This window comes from Meleagris gallopavo, chromosome 21, assembly GCF_905368555.1.
Source record: "Meleagris gallopavo chromosome 21, MGAL_WU_HG_1.1, whole genome shotgun sequence".
Classification (NCBI taxonomy): Eukaryota; Metazoa; Chordata; class Aves; order Galliformes; family Phasianidae; genus Meleagris; species Meleagris gallopavo.
Window position 1 is genome coordinate 5,510,459 of NC_139424.1, and position 18,140 is coordinate 5,528,598.

Below are 18,140 nucleotides of genomic sequence, written 5' to 3' on the forward strand. Positions count from 1 at the left end.
CGGGGTGCTGGATGCTGTGTCGTGGCAGTGATTGAGCCGCCCATCCCGCTGTGCCTCAGTTTCCTCCATGCTGGGAGAGGATGTGGGGCTGTGCGGGGGTGGGAGACCCTCGGTGCAACCCTATTTTGAGTGCTGTAAGACAGACGGATTCGGTCCTTATTGGGGTTTGGCTCCCTGCACGGCTCCGTGGCGAAGGGACGCTGCGGGGCTGGCACGCAGCAAGGCACCCACGGGAGCAGCAGCCCGCTGCTCTTCTCGGCACTACCCAGCTTTCCTTTCTCCTCCCATTGCAGGCACCGAATCACGTCCACCCACAGCCCCTAACCCGGCTGCGGTTCCCTGGGCCGGGACTTCTCCCAGGAGCTCGGCAGGAGCCGGAGGTGGCTCCCCCGGCTGCCCCAGCTGGTGGCAGCACTGAGATCACACACTCCCGTTCGCACAGTCCCAAATTCCCAACTCATCCATCAGCTGGAATCACCTGGGGGATTCCCCGGAAGCCGGCTGCCTGGCCGAGGGATTCAAGTTCGAGAAGGGGACCGTTCCTCACCATGCACAAACCGCGAGGCCGCATTTCCTGCGATGCCACAGCGGAGAGATGTCCGCTGGGAACACAGCACGGGCTTTGCGCTGGACGCCTGAGCAATGCCAGGCTGCCAGACAGACCAGGAGACGCAGCCCCGTAGGGCTGGGTGTGGGATGGGTCACCTGGGTTGACACCGCCGTGCCACGGCTGTCACCACCGTGCCACCGCCTCTGCTGCCCGAGCCTCCATCTGCAGCGGGACAACCGGGCGCTGCTGCCCGCTGGGTCCCCGTGCACTCGGAGGGGACAAGAGGTGAATTTTCCAGGAGCTGAAAACAATGCCTCCTTCGCATCTCGCTCCAAAGGTTTCCTCCTCCCAACGTTCGTCCGCAGCAGCGTCTTCCTCAGGAGTGAACGTGCCCCGTGCCTGGTAGCAAGCCGGGGCCGCCGCCGTGGCGGAGCCGCCGTGGGTGGGTGTGCGTCTTCCGCAGCCGGCAGGCACCCGATCCCAGGCAGGTGCGTGTCAGCGCGTGTGCACCGCAGCATTGTTCCTGCGCCAGGAGCAGAGCGTGAATGGGATGCGGCTATATTTAGCGGGTTACTCACAGCACCGCCACAAAGGAGCGGCTGCATCTTAAGGGGGCGGCCGTTCCGTGGGCTCAGAAGGGACAGGAGCGGGGCTATTTTGGGAAGACATGTCATAATTGGCCGCCCGGTTAAGCTGCTTCTGTAATGCTCAGCAAAACAATAGCAGCATCCAGAGGAAGAGCCTGTTATGTTTCAGGTGGGATGTTTTCAACCGTTCAGGAAACTCGACCGCTCCCAGCGCACAGCAGAGGCACAAAGGACAGGGGACACCGAGCATCGCGGACCGAGGGCCATGCCAAGCGTGGGGGTGGATGGAGGCACAGGACGTGGCCTAGCTCCACCTGCCTGCCCGGCCTCCCTGCAAGCCCCAGCCAGGCAGCAAAGGGCTGCCCGTTGCAAAGAGGGCTGCAAAAGGCTGAGATCTAAAGCCATTCTACCCCATCTCATCTGCTCAGTGTGATGTTCTGGAGCTGAGCTCTCTCTGCTGGCCCCAAGGGCCACCCCTATTTACTATTCACTCTGCCTGGACCCATGCTTCCCCACCAGCTTGAGCAAGTCAAGCCAGAGCAGTGAGAGAAACACAATAAAGCCTCAATCTGCAGCAATGACCACAGTAATGTCAGTGTTTTGGAGCCACAAGAAGGACAAGTAGGGCTGCCTGGCCAGCACAGAGTCTGGGACAAGCAGTGGGTAGATGTTCCATACTGGTGGCTCAGGTGGGCAGCAAGAGGAGGTGAGCACAGTGAAGGGAAGAAGGCAGTGGCCAAAAACCCATCAGAGAGAAGGTGGAAAGAAGCACAGCTCTGCAGGGTGCAGATGAGGCCAACACACCACGCTCCCTATGGGCACACCAAACCCTGCCAAGGGATGGCACAGGGATGTCAGTGGGAAACCTCAGAGGTATCAAAACACCCAGGAAGAGAACGAGTAGCCAAAAGATGGAGGCTTCTCCCTGAAACCTGCACTACCAGGCTCTGCAGGAGGCTCTGGGGTGCCTGGGCTCTCTGGGCCGTGACCCCATCAGTGCACACAGATGAGCACAGAGAGCTGAGGGTCATGGCTGTGCTAACACAGGAGCTGCATCTGCTGGACTCCAGTGAATACATGGGACTGCAGCTCATCCCCTGAGTAATGAAAGGGGGAACTGGAGAGCAGCCAGTGCGAGAATCCCAGAGAAGAGCAAGAGCTACAGGATGAAACCTAGAAGGCAGCAGGTCCCAGGAAGCACAAATCCCGCAAGAAAACCAGAGACCCACAGGTCAAGGCAGGGAGATCCGAGGGGTGCGGTGCAGGGTTGGCTTCAGCCTGGCCTCCCCATCCCAGCTCTGGGCCGCACACATGTTCTGCTGCGGGCTGTTCCCAGCCAGCCGTGGCCTGGCTGACTTTAGCAAAGCCCCCAAGGACTTTTCTCCTCCACCCAGGCTCCGACTGCACCTCAGCTCTCAGCTGTGCAGCCCCCGAAGCTGCCCACACCCTCGTGTTGACCTCTCTCTGCCTGCGAGAGGAGGCTCAGGAGGAAGGGAGGAGTGGGCCGGGGAGAAAAGCCCCTGACACATCAGGCAGCCCCCACGTTCCCCGCAGAAGGGGCAGCGGCCATCCCGGGGGCCCCGGCGCAGCTGGGCCGGGATCTGCATGCACTGCCCTCCCCGAACATGTGCAGTTCCTGTTTGCTGTGTCTGTACAAGGCGGTGGGAAGTGGGGAATTTACTTACACCTCCCGCTTAACAACCCTGGGAGGCTGGAAGGCTTCAGGCCGCTTTAATTTACAGCCCATCTCTCCAATCTCTCACTCATTCGCTGCTGCTTTCTTCCTTATTGTATTAATGTGACCCAGGTACCTGCCAACAATAATGGACTCGCTTGCGGGGGCGGCCCCTCCCTCCCGGCACAATTTATACCTTTGCCTTGATAAGAATTTCTCGAAATTCAAATGCAAATTAAAAAAAAAAAAAAAAAAAAAAAAAAGAAGAAGATGAAAAAAAAGGGGGGAAAAAAAAAAAAAAAGGCAAAATCTGAAAAGGTTGGGGTGGGTTTGGAAAAGTGAAGCGCAGTGGTTCTGGGCCCGGCGCCAATAGCCGGAGGGTACACATGTGTGCGCTCTCCCAGTAGGGCCTTCAGCAGCCCTGTTTTACAACCACCTCGGCACACACTGCAGAGTTCACGCATATGGCCAGACAGATGTGTCTGGCTTACGTTCAAGGCTGGAAAATGAAGAATTATGGAAGTGAAGGGCCCTGGGCATTAGAGAGGGCGGAGGTGAGGGGGAGGGGAGCCAGGGAGAATTTTCCTCTGCTGAGAAATCCTCATCTGGGCCACGAGGCTGAAGGAAGAGGGGCTGCGAGCGGCGAGGCGGCCAGCAGCGTGCATGTCAGCTCTCTCTTAAAGCAACAGAAGGCACTGCTGGGCAGCTGCTCCCCAGCTCGCTTCACAGGCTCCCACTGGGAGATGTGCTAAGATTAGGCCAGGGCCAGCACAGCATCACCTGTATCCCGTCTGTTTGTCCCCATAACGATGGCAACGCTTCGCAAGCAGCACTCTGGCCGCGGCAGCCATCCGCAGGCTGTTTTTCCCGCTGTTGGCTCCCACATGAACTCTGCCGTTCACGTCCCACCCTCTCCCCAGTCTGCCCGTGCCCTGCTGCATGGGAAAGCCGCCTCCTCACTGAGCCCTGGGGCCACCAAGCTGCTGTCCCAGCCCGGGACAGCCTGCTGCCTGGCACCCGCTGCACTGCAGCCACCAGCAGGAGCTCTGTCAGCACTGCAGGGAGCGCCAGCAACTCCATGAGAAGCGCTGTGCAGCTCCTTGTGGGCTCCTGGAGGCCCAGCATGCTCAGCCCAGGCACTGGGAGGGCAGAGCTTACCCCGGGGTGGTTCAGCAATGCTGTTTGGCTCTGTGCTCTGAAAGTGCAGCTGGGTTTTGCAGTGGGACTAAGGGACATCCCAAGAAACCTTAAACAAAGCTGTGTACACCCAGCACAGTGAGATAGGATCAGCCCAGGTACAAAAGTAAAGCAGTTCCTCAGCTGGATGTGGGCCCATCCTACCTGAATCTTGTCCTGCCGACGCTGCTGCTCTGCCACCTTCCTGGCCAACGCTTGCTTCTTGGCTCGGAGTTCCTTGATGTCCATCTCTCCTCCACTGCCTTCAGCCTCTGAGTCATCTTCAAATGCCTCAATCCTCACATCATCTTCCTTCTTCCAGGAAATGTACAAAGACAAAAACAGGACAGAAGTGATTGTAAGGGATGCTGGCGGCAGGGGCTGTGGTTCTCCCTCATCTCAGCACACAAATCCCCACCCATTACAGTCTGTCCCACACTGATGGGAGACTATTCCTAAACCTTTAAAAGAAGCAATCAACACAAATACATGGCATACATGCAGGAAAATGAGACACAATGGAATGGAGCAGAGATGCCAGACACGAGGCAGGGCAGGGGCAGCCCTGTTAAAACTCTGTTCTATAAGCAAACTGCCTGGTGTTGGAAAACTCTTCCCACGGCCCTGAGTGACTCACTGATGCTTTACAGGCTTCAGCTCTGCGAGGTAGGAAGCACGGTATTTAGGGAAATAGCACTTTGCCTGGCACATCCCTGTGAGAGGAGGCTATTGGTCTCCACCTGCCTGCCCTGCAGCCACGACGCTGCTGCCTTGCTTGAGGGCAGACACATGTGGAGCACCTCAACAGATCTTGAGATGATCCCGAAAAAGAACAAGAGAGCACTGCTACCCAGAGCAGGCTGCCACGTGTGGGCAAGGACCTGCAGTCTTCATTTCGGCAATCCCAGCACCGCTCAGTTGCACGCTCAGTCCTTCCACCCAGAGCCATGCACATGCCTGGCCACAGAACCAAGCGCTCCACTCTGCTTGTGACTTCTGAGCCCTGGGAAGGAGGAAGAGGGAGCCCTCGGGCTCACTTCCCTCTCTGGGACAGCCTGGACCACAGAGGATGGGGGATGCTGTGAGGCACGTCGGGTGCAGATCCGCTGTGGTTTTTCGGGTCGGGCTCTGCTTGCCAGGGCTCAGGGCTGGTCACACTGGCAAGCTGGGAGCTGCCTTGTGCTCAGACCCCAAGGAGGAAGCTCCAGGGTTGTGCAAGGAAAGCGCGGAGAGGTTCCCACAGCCACGTGGAGGCTGTGGTTATGGAGCAGAAACAGGAGCGCATAGCCCTACAACAGAGAGCAGTGCCCCTGTCACCTTGGTGGGACCTGAAGATCCCAGATGTTACGTGGGCTGCAGTGTCAGCATGAAAACCTCCTGAGCAGCCTCCAGAGGAGGACAGGGGTCTGGGACTCCAGGGTCCCCTTTACTTGTGAAAACACCTAAAATTCATGCCCTGCTCAGCCCCAGCCATTCACTGGGAGTGACAAGGAGGGTCCCCATGGCTGTCAGCCTCATGGGGCACAGGGGACACACATCACAGGCCACCCAGTGGAGGCAGCGGGCGATTCCCTCGGCACTGGGAGGAGACTGGGAGTTGGGTGGCTCTGCCCCACACCGCTGTTTCCTCAGCCTTTCAAACTGCAAGATGAAACACAAGAAAAGAGTCAACCTGCAGCGCGGCTGGCAGGGCCCTTAAACACACACATGGATCCTGGAGCGAAGCAAGGCCTACAGGAACAAGCAAGGGCAGAAAAACAAGAGCTGAATTCCTTAATCACATCAGGATGTGAGAGGCAGGGGAGGGACGGGGCGCCAATGTCAGCTCTTCCTGTACGTGTGCTGGAGGCTGGAGCCCGGGCCTCTGCTGCAAGCAGCTCCACGGCTCTCAACTCGATCTTGAGGCTGAACCCTGACGCTCCCTCGCCCACCTCCCCTCCTGGGAGGGGCGTTCAGGCCAGGCCCCCCCTGCACGCAGTACCAAGCAGCATCTGGAACTCATAGCAGCACGGAAGACAGAGGCTCAGGGCCCGGGCTGGCAGCAAAGGGCACGAGTAAAGCACGCTCGAGGGCCCTGCACTATTTGCCCCCCCCGATTCTCCCCATAAAATGCACATGCAGCTATAAATAGTGGGAGCTGTGGGGCAGGCAGAGGCTGGGCCCCACTGGGGTGATTCTTCCTTCGCTGAGGCGCGCTCTTCCCGCACGGTACCTGATCTTCCAGTTGTTTTCCCTCTTGGCTTCCCATTTCCTTTCCCATGGCGTCTGGGACGGGTGCCACTGACACATATTTTCCACCCTTGAATGCCAGCAAAGGCTCTTCTTGTCCACAAAGGGCTTCCAGGAAATACTTCAGAACTGTGACCCTCTTGCAGTCGGCTGCAATAACCTGTGGGGTGAGGGCGAGGGGGTTGGGGAGAGGGAAAGGAAAACAAATTCAGTGCAAAGGGGAAGCAACAGGCAGAGAGGAGCACGGGGGCAGAGAGCCCTGCAGCACATGGAGGGCACTGAGTTGTTTGGGGTCCCCTTTGCCTTACAGATGGGGATGAAAGGGATTTGCCTAGCGTCCCCAGGGAGGGATGAATGATGCAGTCAGTCCTTACCGTTCTGTTTTTGCTCAAATGCCAGCACCCCCCTAGCTGAAAGCAGGAGAGAGGGATGCAGGTGTGGGGCAGGCGGGCAGGGGCATGAACACCAGCTCCATCCCGACCCCATCCTGCAGGCTGGCCCCACAGGCCGTTAGGCGAGCCCTTGTCAGGGAGGCTGGGATGGATCTGGCCAGAAGGAAACTCAATAGCTCAGGTAATTATCCATTTATGAGGCTCTCAAATGGAGTTTCCAGAGCACAGGAGCACGGTGCCTCCGTGGCCTTTGCCTGTGCCTCCACCATGACCCTCCTCATCCCCCATCGCCGTGGGGCTCCACACCTGCAGTCTGCTCCTCCGGTGCTTCCTGCTGCCTGCAGTCAGCCATGGGGAAGCAAACGGAGCCTGGAAGTGTCACCCACTCTGCAAAATTCACATTCATGCCTGAGAACCTTCTGCTGCAGTTCCCACCCAGGGCAAAGCAGGCTCCAGACCCCATCCCCAGCATCCCCACTGACTCCTAGGTGGAGCAGACCCCATCCTTGGGACACCCAGCAGGGCACTGCCAACCCCGGGTCACCCCATGCTGGGTGGGGACGGGGACAGGGATGGGGACAGGCAGGGGCTGGCAGTGTCCTGCAGCGCAGCACCATGCTGCCGTGAGAGGAAACTTCTGCTCTTCCACAATGCTGCCAGTTTCCTCTCCACGAGCTAATTTTAACCACCGCGTCGCTGCCGTGCGTGTCAAAGACCTGACCCTGCTCTGACCTGCAACCTCCCACCCCGGTTACTGCCCACACAAGGCACCTTTGGAGCAGGCAGCAGAGTGCTTGGAGCTGCCCCATGCCTGCCCCTAAAAAGGGTGCCCTATAGGACAAGGTGAGGTGGGAATGGGACTGTCCCCTCTGTGCTGCGTCCAGCCTGGAGTGAGCCCAGCGAATGTCACAAAAGGAACTTTTCCATCCTCCTGGCACTCCTGTAGGAATGGTTCTGCCACGGGGAAAATCCAAAGGGAAGAGAAAAGAATGGTTGTCATGGGAAACACCCCCTGTGAAAGCTGCTGGCTGCAGCGGCCCCAGGGGAAGTGGTGGAAACCTCATGGCCAGGTTCACCCTCAGCCGGATGGTAACAGCACGCAGGGAGCGGCCTGACTCAGCCAGGGCAGCTCCAGCCTGGGGTTTTCCAGCTCTGGTGACTGCAGTTCCCTCATGTCAAAGGTGCTGGGATCATCCCTGCCCACATGGGTACGGCCACAGGGACCCACCTGTGAGCATTTGTGCACCGTAGGGCGTACAGCAGCAGCAGGGAAAGGGATGCAGGAGAGGTCGATTGCTCCCGAAATAAAATAATTGCACTTAGCTTACGACCCATGAGGTTTTCACGTAAGCTCCCAATGTCCTGCCAAGCCGGTGCAGCCCGATGCTCCAATTCAGATCATCTGCTAAGGGAGCAAAGAGCCCAACCGAAGGCCCATGACATAATGCCACAGCAACTTGTCTCATGAACACATTTTTCCAGCCCACATGAACGAAAAACAGGCACCGAGCGAACGCTCCACACATCTCCATCACGTGTGTGCCGGGACCGTGCCAGAGCCCCGGGGCTGCCTGCCTGGAGCCAGGCTGGGGTGCTGGGAAAGGAGTGACCCACCAGTGGCAGCCAATGGCAGAGCGTGACATGCCACCAAACTTCCCGTTTCGGTGTAGAAACGTGAGTGCCACGTTCCCAGAACCACGGGGATAGTCATGGGGTGCACAGCGTTAGCTCCGCGCTAGCTTAAGGGAGAGCTCAGCAGAGCCACCAGGAGCTGTGCGCGCTCTCCCAGAGCTGAATCTGAAATGGAACGGCGCTGATGCATTTGGTGATGCTGCCGTGACACCTCGGCCCCATGCACCCTTCCCCCTGCGAGCGAGCAGCCAGCCAGCAGGAACCGAAAGCCTGGCTCCGTGTCGCCGCCGGGTATTAAAATAGGGCTGACACGCACACAGCAGCTCTCAAAGGAAAACCGAAACCGAGAACTGCTGAAGTGGGCCGGTGCCCTCCGACGTGACCCGGGTCGGTTCCTCTGCGGTGCCTCTCGGGGCCGCGTGGGACCTGGGGCTGCGGTGGTGCTGGGTGCCAGCGCTGTGTCACCCGGCTGTGTCACCCGGCTGTGCCTGGAGGTGCGAGGTTTCTAATCTGACCCCAGATCAGACACGCTAACCGCAGGCTGGTGGCACGCCGAGACGGCTCGTTAGTGCTGCCAGCTCCTGGCTCACCCGTTAACGTCCCCGATCATTGGGCAGGACGCAGCAGGACGCACATTAACACGCTCGCTGCCCGTACAGACACACCAGGCTGCTGTGTTTGAGTCCTCTCAGGACCCTGTGCTCGTGGTGCCTCCAGGTGAAGCTGAGATCGGAGTCTCCTGGAGGACTGGGTCTGGGGGAACACGTGCACCTGGGGTGCCACGGAGCAGCCCCGTTCCTGCTGGGGGTCAGAAGCTCAGCATCTCCCTGCAGCCAGGCGAATCGCTGCCTTCAATTGGCTTTTACAACTTGTTAATTTTACGCAGCGTCCTAAAGAGCAAATAACTGTGAAGCAGGAATGCAGCTCCTTCAGCTGCATTTAGCCTGAGGAGCTGTGGCAGCTGGGCCAGCTGCTTGGGGACCGCAAGGACTGGGACGTGGAGGGCTGCTCCCACCGTGTGCTCACTGTGGGGTGCTGAGCTTTGCTTGGTGAAAGCCTGGACTCGGCATGCACAGGAAGCAGTGGTGCTGCAGAGGGTTTGCTCAGAGCTGCCGCTGCCACTCAGCATTCCTGAGTACAAAGGGGAGAAGGGGAGACACCAGCATGTCCCAGCAGCAGGAGTCTGAAGGAGAAAAGGACAGGAGAAGGCTGAGTCACAGCACAGAGAGGTCCCACATTCAGAGACTGGAATGGGTCGGGACCAGGAGGACAGAGCCAAACCTGTGATCCAGCATGGGGATAGTGCCGAATTTTGCCACACTGACTTAAGCACAGCTTAGTTAGTGTGAAGTGGATGATCTATGTCCAAACCAAGTGAGCCCCAAGCAACCCAAACCATGCAACGTATAACAAACCAGGTGAAACATCCACACAAACCCCCCGAGCATCACAGGGCTGAATGCCTCCCGGTACCCCATAGGACCAGCTTGGAGCATGCAGGCAGCACAGCAAGCAGCAGGAAAGCAAAGAGAAACGGTGGCTTTGCACCACCTCCTATGGGTTTGCACAAAAGCTGTGCTGGGTGTAACCCTGTTGTACCCCAGCTCTGCCTCTGCTGCCAGGATGTGGCCCCACACTCAGGTCACAGGGGTTTGACCACCTGGGTAGGACTGAAGCACCCTCACAGCCCGGAGCAACGCTCACAGCTGGGTTGCACCCTGGTTTCTGCAGCTGAGGGCTTTCAGCCACAGCTGCTCTCGGCTGATTTCAGCTGACCCTGCAGACAGGCTGGGAGCACACGTGCTCCCAACAGCCCCTCTGCAAAGGTCAGGAACATGGGGCATGCCCACCAGGAGCATCCAGAGCTGCCAGGGCCAGTTCACCCTCCCTGGCTGGCACCTAGTGGCCGTGGGGCAGGAATACAGACGGAGTTTTCACTCATCTAGGCCGAGAGAAAATGAAAAATCCAAATGGAGAACCCACACCACTGCAGGTCTTCTGCACCCTCAAACCCTTCGTGCCGTGGCACAGCCTGGCAGTGCCCTACACATGGCTCCTGCAGACCCCAAACACAGCCAGCTCCTTCCCCTCCTAGGTCACACCTTGCGATGGGGTTGGGGAAAGGTGTGCATCCCAAAATGCACCCAAGGGTACCGCAGAATCCCTTGTGACTACAACAATTCCTGCTGGAAAAGTCAAAGCTCCATAGCCCTGGAGAAGAAAGTTTCCAATGGGTTCAAAGCCTTCGGCTTTTGCTGATGTTTGGAAGATGCCATGATGTGCTCACTTGTTAGCATGACGCCTCTGGGAAAAGCCTGCAGGGATTTCCATGGGGGAAAACGCTCACATCTCCTCCTATAGCCAAGTGCTCCAGTGCCACACTGCCACACACTGCTTTGCATGGTGCTGGGAACTCCCCCGGCTGGGGGGAGCACCTGGGGCATTCCTGCTCTTTGGGGTCTTTGAGCACAGAAGAACTGCAAAATCACAGCTTTCCACCAGGCAGGTGAAAACACCAAGCAGGGACAACATCAAGCCCTGTACATCTGCCCCCAGACCAAGATCCCACACTACGGGAGGAGGAAGGCACGATCCCTATCACACTGAAGCCAATGTGGCACCAACTGGGACCACGGACTGAACTCCCTGCTGCAAGCTTCCAATCTTTTCCTTTTCAGGGACGGAGGGAATTTATTTCCTCTGCCATTTCAGAGGATGCCTGCCTTGCCAGAGATTGTTTTGCAGAGTTAAGAGAGATAAGAAAGTGGTTAGCAGGCGCTTCGGTGGAGGAAGGGAGGATTGCTTAGTAAGGGAAAGGGGACTGCTCCGAGCTGCTGGTGGCCATAGCCATGCATGGGCTGCAGGAAGAGAGCTGCCAAGAGCTCCCTGCTCCAGAAAGCTCTGAGGATGCTGCCCTGCAGCCCTCATCCAGCACCTGGGCAGCACCCAGCGTGCACCATGCAAAACCAATACCTGCCCTCCGCGGCACGGAGAGAGGAGAGGGAAGGGTGGAAGGTTCTGCCTCACCCTGGCAGAGCGACGGCGAAGCCCTTTCTGGGAGTTTGCACAGCTTATACATTCTCCATGCAGTTCCTGGACGCCTTCCATCGCAGATGAGAGTTTTATGTCGAATTTTAAGTTTGACCACAAATATTTAAACTTCCTTGGACCACAAATGCTGTATCTTCTTTGTGGTTGAGTTGGCACTGATGGAGTATTTACAGATCCCTGGATGTCTGTCTGTCATTTAAATATCTCACAGAGGTGCCAAAGGCTGCAGAAGAGGAGGGGGCTCTCAGGCAGCCCCCCCAGATCCGTTCCCCCCCCTGGCCCCCAGGCTCAGCAGAGCTGTACAGGGCACAGCCTGAGCCATCCCATACTCGCACTCCATTAAGTTTGCTTTTCAGAGAATGTCATCTGAGATCCCACTGCAGCTTCCCCAGCTCCTTACCCTGCTTGATATTTGAACTGGGATGAAAGCCTTAGGAATTTTCTCCTCTTCTTTTAGGAAACTCGGGATTTCTGAGGCTGCAGGAGGATTGTTTGAATGAGAACCACTAAAACCCCCCCAGGCTGCCCCGCTCCCACCTGGCTGCTGGGGTTTCACTTCCTCTAACACGAGTGGTTCTCAGAGGGTCACAGTCCAGAGCTGCTGAACTGGGATTCCACTGTAGGGAAACTGGCCGGGGTGGGCAGTCTCGGTGGTAGGAACACAGGAGAAACACAACAAAAGGAACACCACAAAGGTTCCTCCTAAGCACCCCGAGCCAAAGAGCTCAGAGCCGCCCTTTTGCTGTGCTGGATGAGGAGCTGAGGATGCTTAAGCACACATCTTGAACTCTGCATTAACATGAGCACGCCTGGACCCAGGCTCCACGTTGTTCTACTCTGCCAAGTTGTGTGTGCTTCATTCCTTCAGCCCTTTTAAGCGTAGGACACAATTTGGATGCTCAGCCCACTGATTTTAAGAGAGCTTTTGAACACGAGATACGTGCTCCTGCAACGCTGCCTCCATCACCACTGCCATCCTCAGGAACCCAGGGCAGGAGCTCAGCAGTGCTGCTCACATCACAGGGTGCAGCACTCCAGCTGCCCTGCATGAGAAGCGACTTCAGGAATGGAAGGAGAAGCAGCTCTGCTTTGAAATAACAAGCAGGCGAAAGCCACGTGAGCAGGGAGCAGCCCCTCTGAGTGTCAGCTGCCACGAAATTCCCTTGAAAACAGAGGGGTGGGGACACGGACGCAATGCAATGACACCAGAGGAATGCCACCGCAGCCCGGAGGTATTGCAGTGCTGGGGCAGAGAGGGCAGCAGCTCACACCACAGCCGCTGCAGGGAGGGCTGAAGCTGCACGTTGCTTCCCAGCCACTGAAGGTGATCCCAGTGATGTTGGAAGGAGCCGTGTGCCTCAGTGTCCTCCTCACTGTGGGGCTGCTCTGAGCATGCCGTGCTCCGGAGAGGTCACCTCGCACTGAGCCAAGCTCCAGCAGGGCTCAGCTCCTCGTACCCAGTGCTCTCCTCTTTTGGCACGTGGCTCAAACCTCTGAGCTGCTCACACACGTCGGGAAAGGAGCGATGGATCAGAACCGCAGCTTGGCAGCGAGAGGAAAACTATGCAGCTCTTCGCTGCGTCTTTGTTTTCTCCAAAGCTCCTCCTCCCAGGAGCGGGATGCTGAGCACAGAGCAGGGCCCCAGCCCTGAAACGGGGGAGCTGAACCAGAACAATAGGGTGGGGACTCTGGATGGGCCCCGACGAGTGGGGTGGGCTGGAGCGGGGGCACCGATCCATTCTTTTGACTTCATTCACACTTACAGCTGCGCTAGAGACATTTCCTGAAAGCACAGTAGGAAGAGAGGGGTATTCGCTCACTCCACCCTCCATCTAACGTTGTCCTTGCGATCCAGCCATGCACGGAGAGCCAATTCTGGCCTTTGGCAGAGCTGCAGGCCAGACATTACAAGCGCTGGTGTGAACAGAGCAGGTCCCCACCCGATGAGCAGCGCACAGACTTGGAGCGGAGCGGCCAGAAAAAAAGAATGCAGGGAAACGCCGAGCGCTCGAGCGTGTCCTGAACTCCACGAGGAGGTGTCAACAGCAGCAGCACAGCGTTTGGCTTCAGGACAGTGAGAGGTGCAGCCACCAGGAATGGGAATTTGGAAGCGTTGGGCACAAGGCGGAGTCTGTGCCCTCTGGCACCCCAAACACCACGGCCACCAGCCCGTGGCACGGCACAGAGCAGAGAACTGTGCGGCCCACGCTACCCTGGTGTGTTGTGATCCTACACGTGGAGGCTGAAGAAACAACTTTTTTTGTTTGTTTTCTTTGCTAGAAAACAAAAAAGCAGCCACTCTCCTTCTGTCAAATCCGGAGCTGCTCAGCCTGACTCACACTGGGCTGTCCTGGTCCCAGTGGGCTCCGCTGGTGGCACTGCGCACCTGGGGCTGGGACACCTCACCGCGTGCCTTAATGCAGCCCAGGAATTACTGCCCATTCAGCCTCCAAACCTCGGCCATTTTTGGTGAATCCTCAAATAAAATAATAATATTAAAAAAAAAAAAAAAAAAGGAAACTACAATTATGAGTATTATTTTTTCAAATGGGAAAAGTATTTCTTTCATTCTCCCATAACACAAACCCAGCAAACACGAAAAACATGAACCCAAACCAAAGCTCAGACATCACATCTGGGGAGAGACCAAGCATGGAAAATTTTAATCCAAAGGTTAATGTTTGGGAAGTTCCGAGTGTGTGAAAAGAGGGGTTAGATGGGTGCTGCTCGAGCAGTTGTTGCCGCCAAGTGGCGGCTTTCAAACGGTGCCTGCCTGCCCCAGCCCAAGCTCTGGGAGTCACGGGCTAAAATAGAAAACAACTGAAATCACTGCAAGCAAACAAACAGTCAGATCAGATGCTGGAAAAGCCAAGTGGGGCGGGAGCCAGCAGCACGGAACGCAGCTCGAGCGCTGTGACTGCACACAGCCTCCTGGCTCATGCTGGTAATGACACCATGGCAGCGGTGTCCCCTGAGCCCTCCTGCACCACGTCCAGCTCCGAGGTGGCCCTGCAGCCCCGTGCCTTCCTGTCCCATTTGTCATCTCCATCCCTGCTGCTGTCGTGGGGCTCTGCCACCCATCCGCAGTGCCGGGTGCCCTGCAATCTGCCCTCTGCTTTCATCACTTCCTGCTTCCCAAATGCCTTTGTCTTCATCTTTGGCATGAGATGATGCCCTTTCCAGGCTTCTCTTTCCAACACCAGAAATCCTAGCTGCCTTTGTTAGGGGCAGGGCCACGCTTGTGCAATGCCACGTCTGCTTGCGGGGCCGTATCAGCAAACACAATAGCCAAAAGGCTCTGGGAGTTCAAGCATCGCGTCCTCCCACACTTAACTAAACACAAAGCGAAGGGACCACATGGCTGCGAGCACCAGGTGGGTTGGAGCCTGCTCCCCGGGGGTGGGAAGGACAGCACAGCACCATGGGCGTGAGAGCATCCGGCACACTGCTGGATTTACGGCACCCGGAGGGAGGCTTCCTGGGATCGGGGTAGCAGTGAACACAGCCCTCCTGCCCACGGGATCTTCTCTCCAGCACGTGTTTGCCAAGGGAAGAGCTGTGCTGTGCCACACATCACGTGCCTACGCTGCCTGCTGCACCTCCTGCATCCATCCACTCTGGGGTAAGCTGGTTGTGTCTCCATTGGAGTGAGGCACAGTAGTGCACCAGGAGAGCTGAGATCCTACCACCGTACCAGAGCACTGCCACCAGCACCTCTTGGAGGTCCGCAGAGCTGCTCAGCAGCCCCGTGCCTTCGCACCAGGCTACCCACAGCTGAACTGATGGGGTTTGGTGGCAATGATCATAGAATTATAGAAACATTACAGTTGGAAAAGACCACCAAGATCATCAACTCATCACCGCCATGGCCACTCATCAAATCACAGAGCCGTAGAATCATCAAGCTTGGAAAAGTCTGCCGAGATCACGTCTAACCATCAATCCATGACCACCATGCCCACTCACAGAACCATTCAGGTTGGAAAAGACCTCTCAGATCCCCAAGTCCAACTCCATCCCACTGTCACAGCGCCCACTGACCATGAGCCTCGGTGCCACATCTCCGCGGTTCCCAACAGCTCCAGGGATGGTGAATGATGCTAAATCAGAGAAAGCACAAAGCTGTTGGAGGTGTCAGACACAAATGGGGCTGCTGGGGAACGCTGGCCAGAGGAAGGCAGAGGGAGAGCAGTGCAGTGTTAGCAGATAAGCCAGGGCTCAGCCCGGGGTCATGCTCACCCATGCGTGTGCCAGCACGCTCCGAGTCCCAGCGTGGGACGCTCAGGCTCCTCCAGCTGCCCATGGAGCAACGCTCCTGTGCTGCAGCCCTCCAGCCAAGGGGGAAAATGTAATCAGAGCAATTTCTATTAGCAAGGATGTAAGGAGTTGGAACCTCTGGGCTGTCTTTTGACAACTAATTAATTACCAGGTAGCATCCCCTTGAAGCTGCCAACGCAGCGCGCACAAGTTGCAGCACGATTTGGGGAGAGAGATGAACTTTACAACAAACTGTAGAATTTTACTTCATCTTCCGCCACCATCTGAGATCCTGAGGGAACGGGAAGGGGTGGCAAGAGGCAAACTCCAAAGCCATCTGGGATCATCATTAACTCATTCACTCGCGGCCTCTGAAACAAAATGCCGATCACGTCGAGCTGCAGCGCGGAGCCAGATGGGGGCTGCTCTCATTCTCAGCTTCTTGAATGCTCCGGTGCCAACTCCTGCACACGGCTGCCCACCCCCTTGCAGCCCATCCCCTCAGGCCCCTCGTTCTGGCAGTCAGGGCAGTCAGCCTTTGGAGCTATTAGCAGCAGAGAGTGCAATTCAAACGGCTTTAGGTGACGCGTTCTTCAATAAAGGCAACAAAAAGGAGTTAAGTGAAGAAGTACGTGAGCAAAGCAGAGAAAAGCAGAGGGACTGAGAGGCTGCTGCTGAGAAAACCTGTATGGGAAATCATAGAAAAACCCCACAGTGGGAAAGGTTTTAGCCCAAGGGGCAACACGCCCTGGGGCTGAGCTCCCTGCACCACACATCGCTGCCTTAAAACCCCTCCCTGAGCTTGGGACTAAGGGAGCCAAACCTCAAAGTAGCCCCGGGTTGTTCCCAGAGCGAGGACGCAGCAGGGCAAAGGCTATCCGGGCTGCAGAGGTCACAGCAGCGGATGCCTCTAAGCACTGCCATGTGCCAAGCTCCAGACATCTCATCCAAAAAAAGATGCAGTCCAAGCAGCGGGCAGCTCGGGATCAGGATGTGTGACCTGCGGGAGCGCTGACGCCGGGCAGGCGGAGATAACACGAGAGTCCTGTGGCAGAACCCTGGGGCCTGAACTAGGGGACAAGGCTCAGCAGGCAGGGACAGCTGGGGACAGTCACCCCAGAGGCTGCAGCGTGGGGTGACGGAAGCCACCAGCAGCGGGGCTGCCTTCAAGAGACGCTCTTCCAATTGCAGTTCTGCCTCACCACCCCAATTCGTGGGCAGCTCCTAGGAGCAGAACCCTCCACCACTTCCCCCCAGCCACCGGGAAGGACAGCCACAGGTCATCTCACTCAGGTGCAAATGTTTCAGGCTAAGCCAAAGCATTTCTTTCTCTTTTTCAGACTTACTTGATGTAAGTCCAAAAACTGCAGTGACATCAAAGAGCCCATTGAGTAGATCCCCTCCAGAAACACACAGGGACTTCACCTCCTCAGTACAAACACAGTTCCCCTGCAGACTTCCTGGGAACAGCTGAAGCAGCGCCGCACTTCAAAAACCAGCCTGCACATCACAGGGCTGGGGAGGAGCTCGCTCCTGGCCCCGGGTTGTCGACAGCCATGTGAGAGCCCACGCAGGATCTCACACCAAAGTGGTCTTAGAGCTGCGGGGAATGAGCTTAATCCCCATAGGGGTGAAAGCAGAGGAGGACAGGAGCCCCATGAAGCCTAGAGGGAAGGATGGAGGAAGGTTCAGCTGATGGAGCGCTTTGCCCCTCCTGGAGCTGATTACTTGAGCAATGCCCCAGAGTCACAAAGAGGGTTCCAACCAGCAATGGAAGAGTGTCTTCTGCCGACACGTGGCAACTGCTGGCCCCGCTGCAGCAACCAGCTTGAGTTTGCTGCCCGTTGTGGTGTGGGGTCAGCCCCACAGGGATGGAGGGACCCGAAGGAGCAGCCATGCAGGAGATGCACTGCATCCTGCCCCGAGTGGGACTGATGTGCAAATAACGAGAGAAAGATGCGGGGCGAGGGCGGGTTAAGGAGATTAGTCTGGGGCACACTCTGGGAGATACACAATGTTAAGTATGAGGGCAAAGGAAATGAAAGCTGGAAACTCAAACAGAGTGAAGAATCCAACCCCTGCCTGGGCAGGAAGTTTACGCTCTGCTTCTAAATATACATGTTTTTAAATCAACAAGCTTTCTTGTTCCTCAGCGCTGCCGTACCACTATCAGAAAGGAACACCCAAAAGCAGTGCCAGGCTGAGCCCAGCAAGTTGCCCATCTCCAGCAATGAGATGGGAGCAGAGAAACCCCATCAGATGTGGATCAGGGTGCCCGGTGCCCAGCTCAGCTCCATGAGAAGGAATGGGAGTACCAACCTGTGAGCAGGACGCACTGCTCCTTCCCTTCCTGCTCTCTGGCCACCACATCCAGGCTCAGCAGTCAGATAGTCACATATTTTTTTAATTTGATATAATTATCTCCTAGAAATTACTGTACACAGCCTCTTGGGATCTAAAGCAATTAAGTGAAGATAAATTTCTTTCATGGAGCAAGCTGTCAAAGGATGAAGCAATTTCATTCCCCATTTGAAGTGGAAGCTTTGGGTCATGCATGGTTTATTTGAAACAATGCCATCACCTAAAGCTGC

At 56.8% G+C, this 18,140-nt stretch overlaps 1 protein-coding gene across 3 annotated transcripts in view; it reads right to left on the reverse strand.

Moving 5' to 3' along the window:
• The window catches only part of SMG6 (SMG6 nonsense mediated mRNA decay factor), a 90,720-nt gene that overhangs the window by 9,435 nt on the left and 63,145 nt on the right, over window positions 1–18,140 (reverse strand). For 2 of the 3 annotated variants that reach the window (XM_085240508.1, XM_085240510.1), the window contains 2 exons: window positions 6,201–6,377; window positions 4,154–4,303 (listed from right to left, as the gene is read on the reverse strand). In XM_085240508.1, coding sequence (XP_085096634.1) covers window positions 4,154–4,303; window positions 6,201–6,377 — 327 coding nt within the window. The remainder of the gene's footprint in view (window positions 1–4,153; window positions 4,304–6,200; window positions 6,378–18,140) is intronic. The other variant, XM_085240509.1, reaches the window with a different exon arrangement.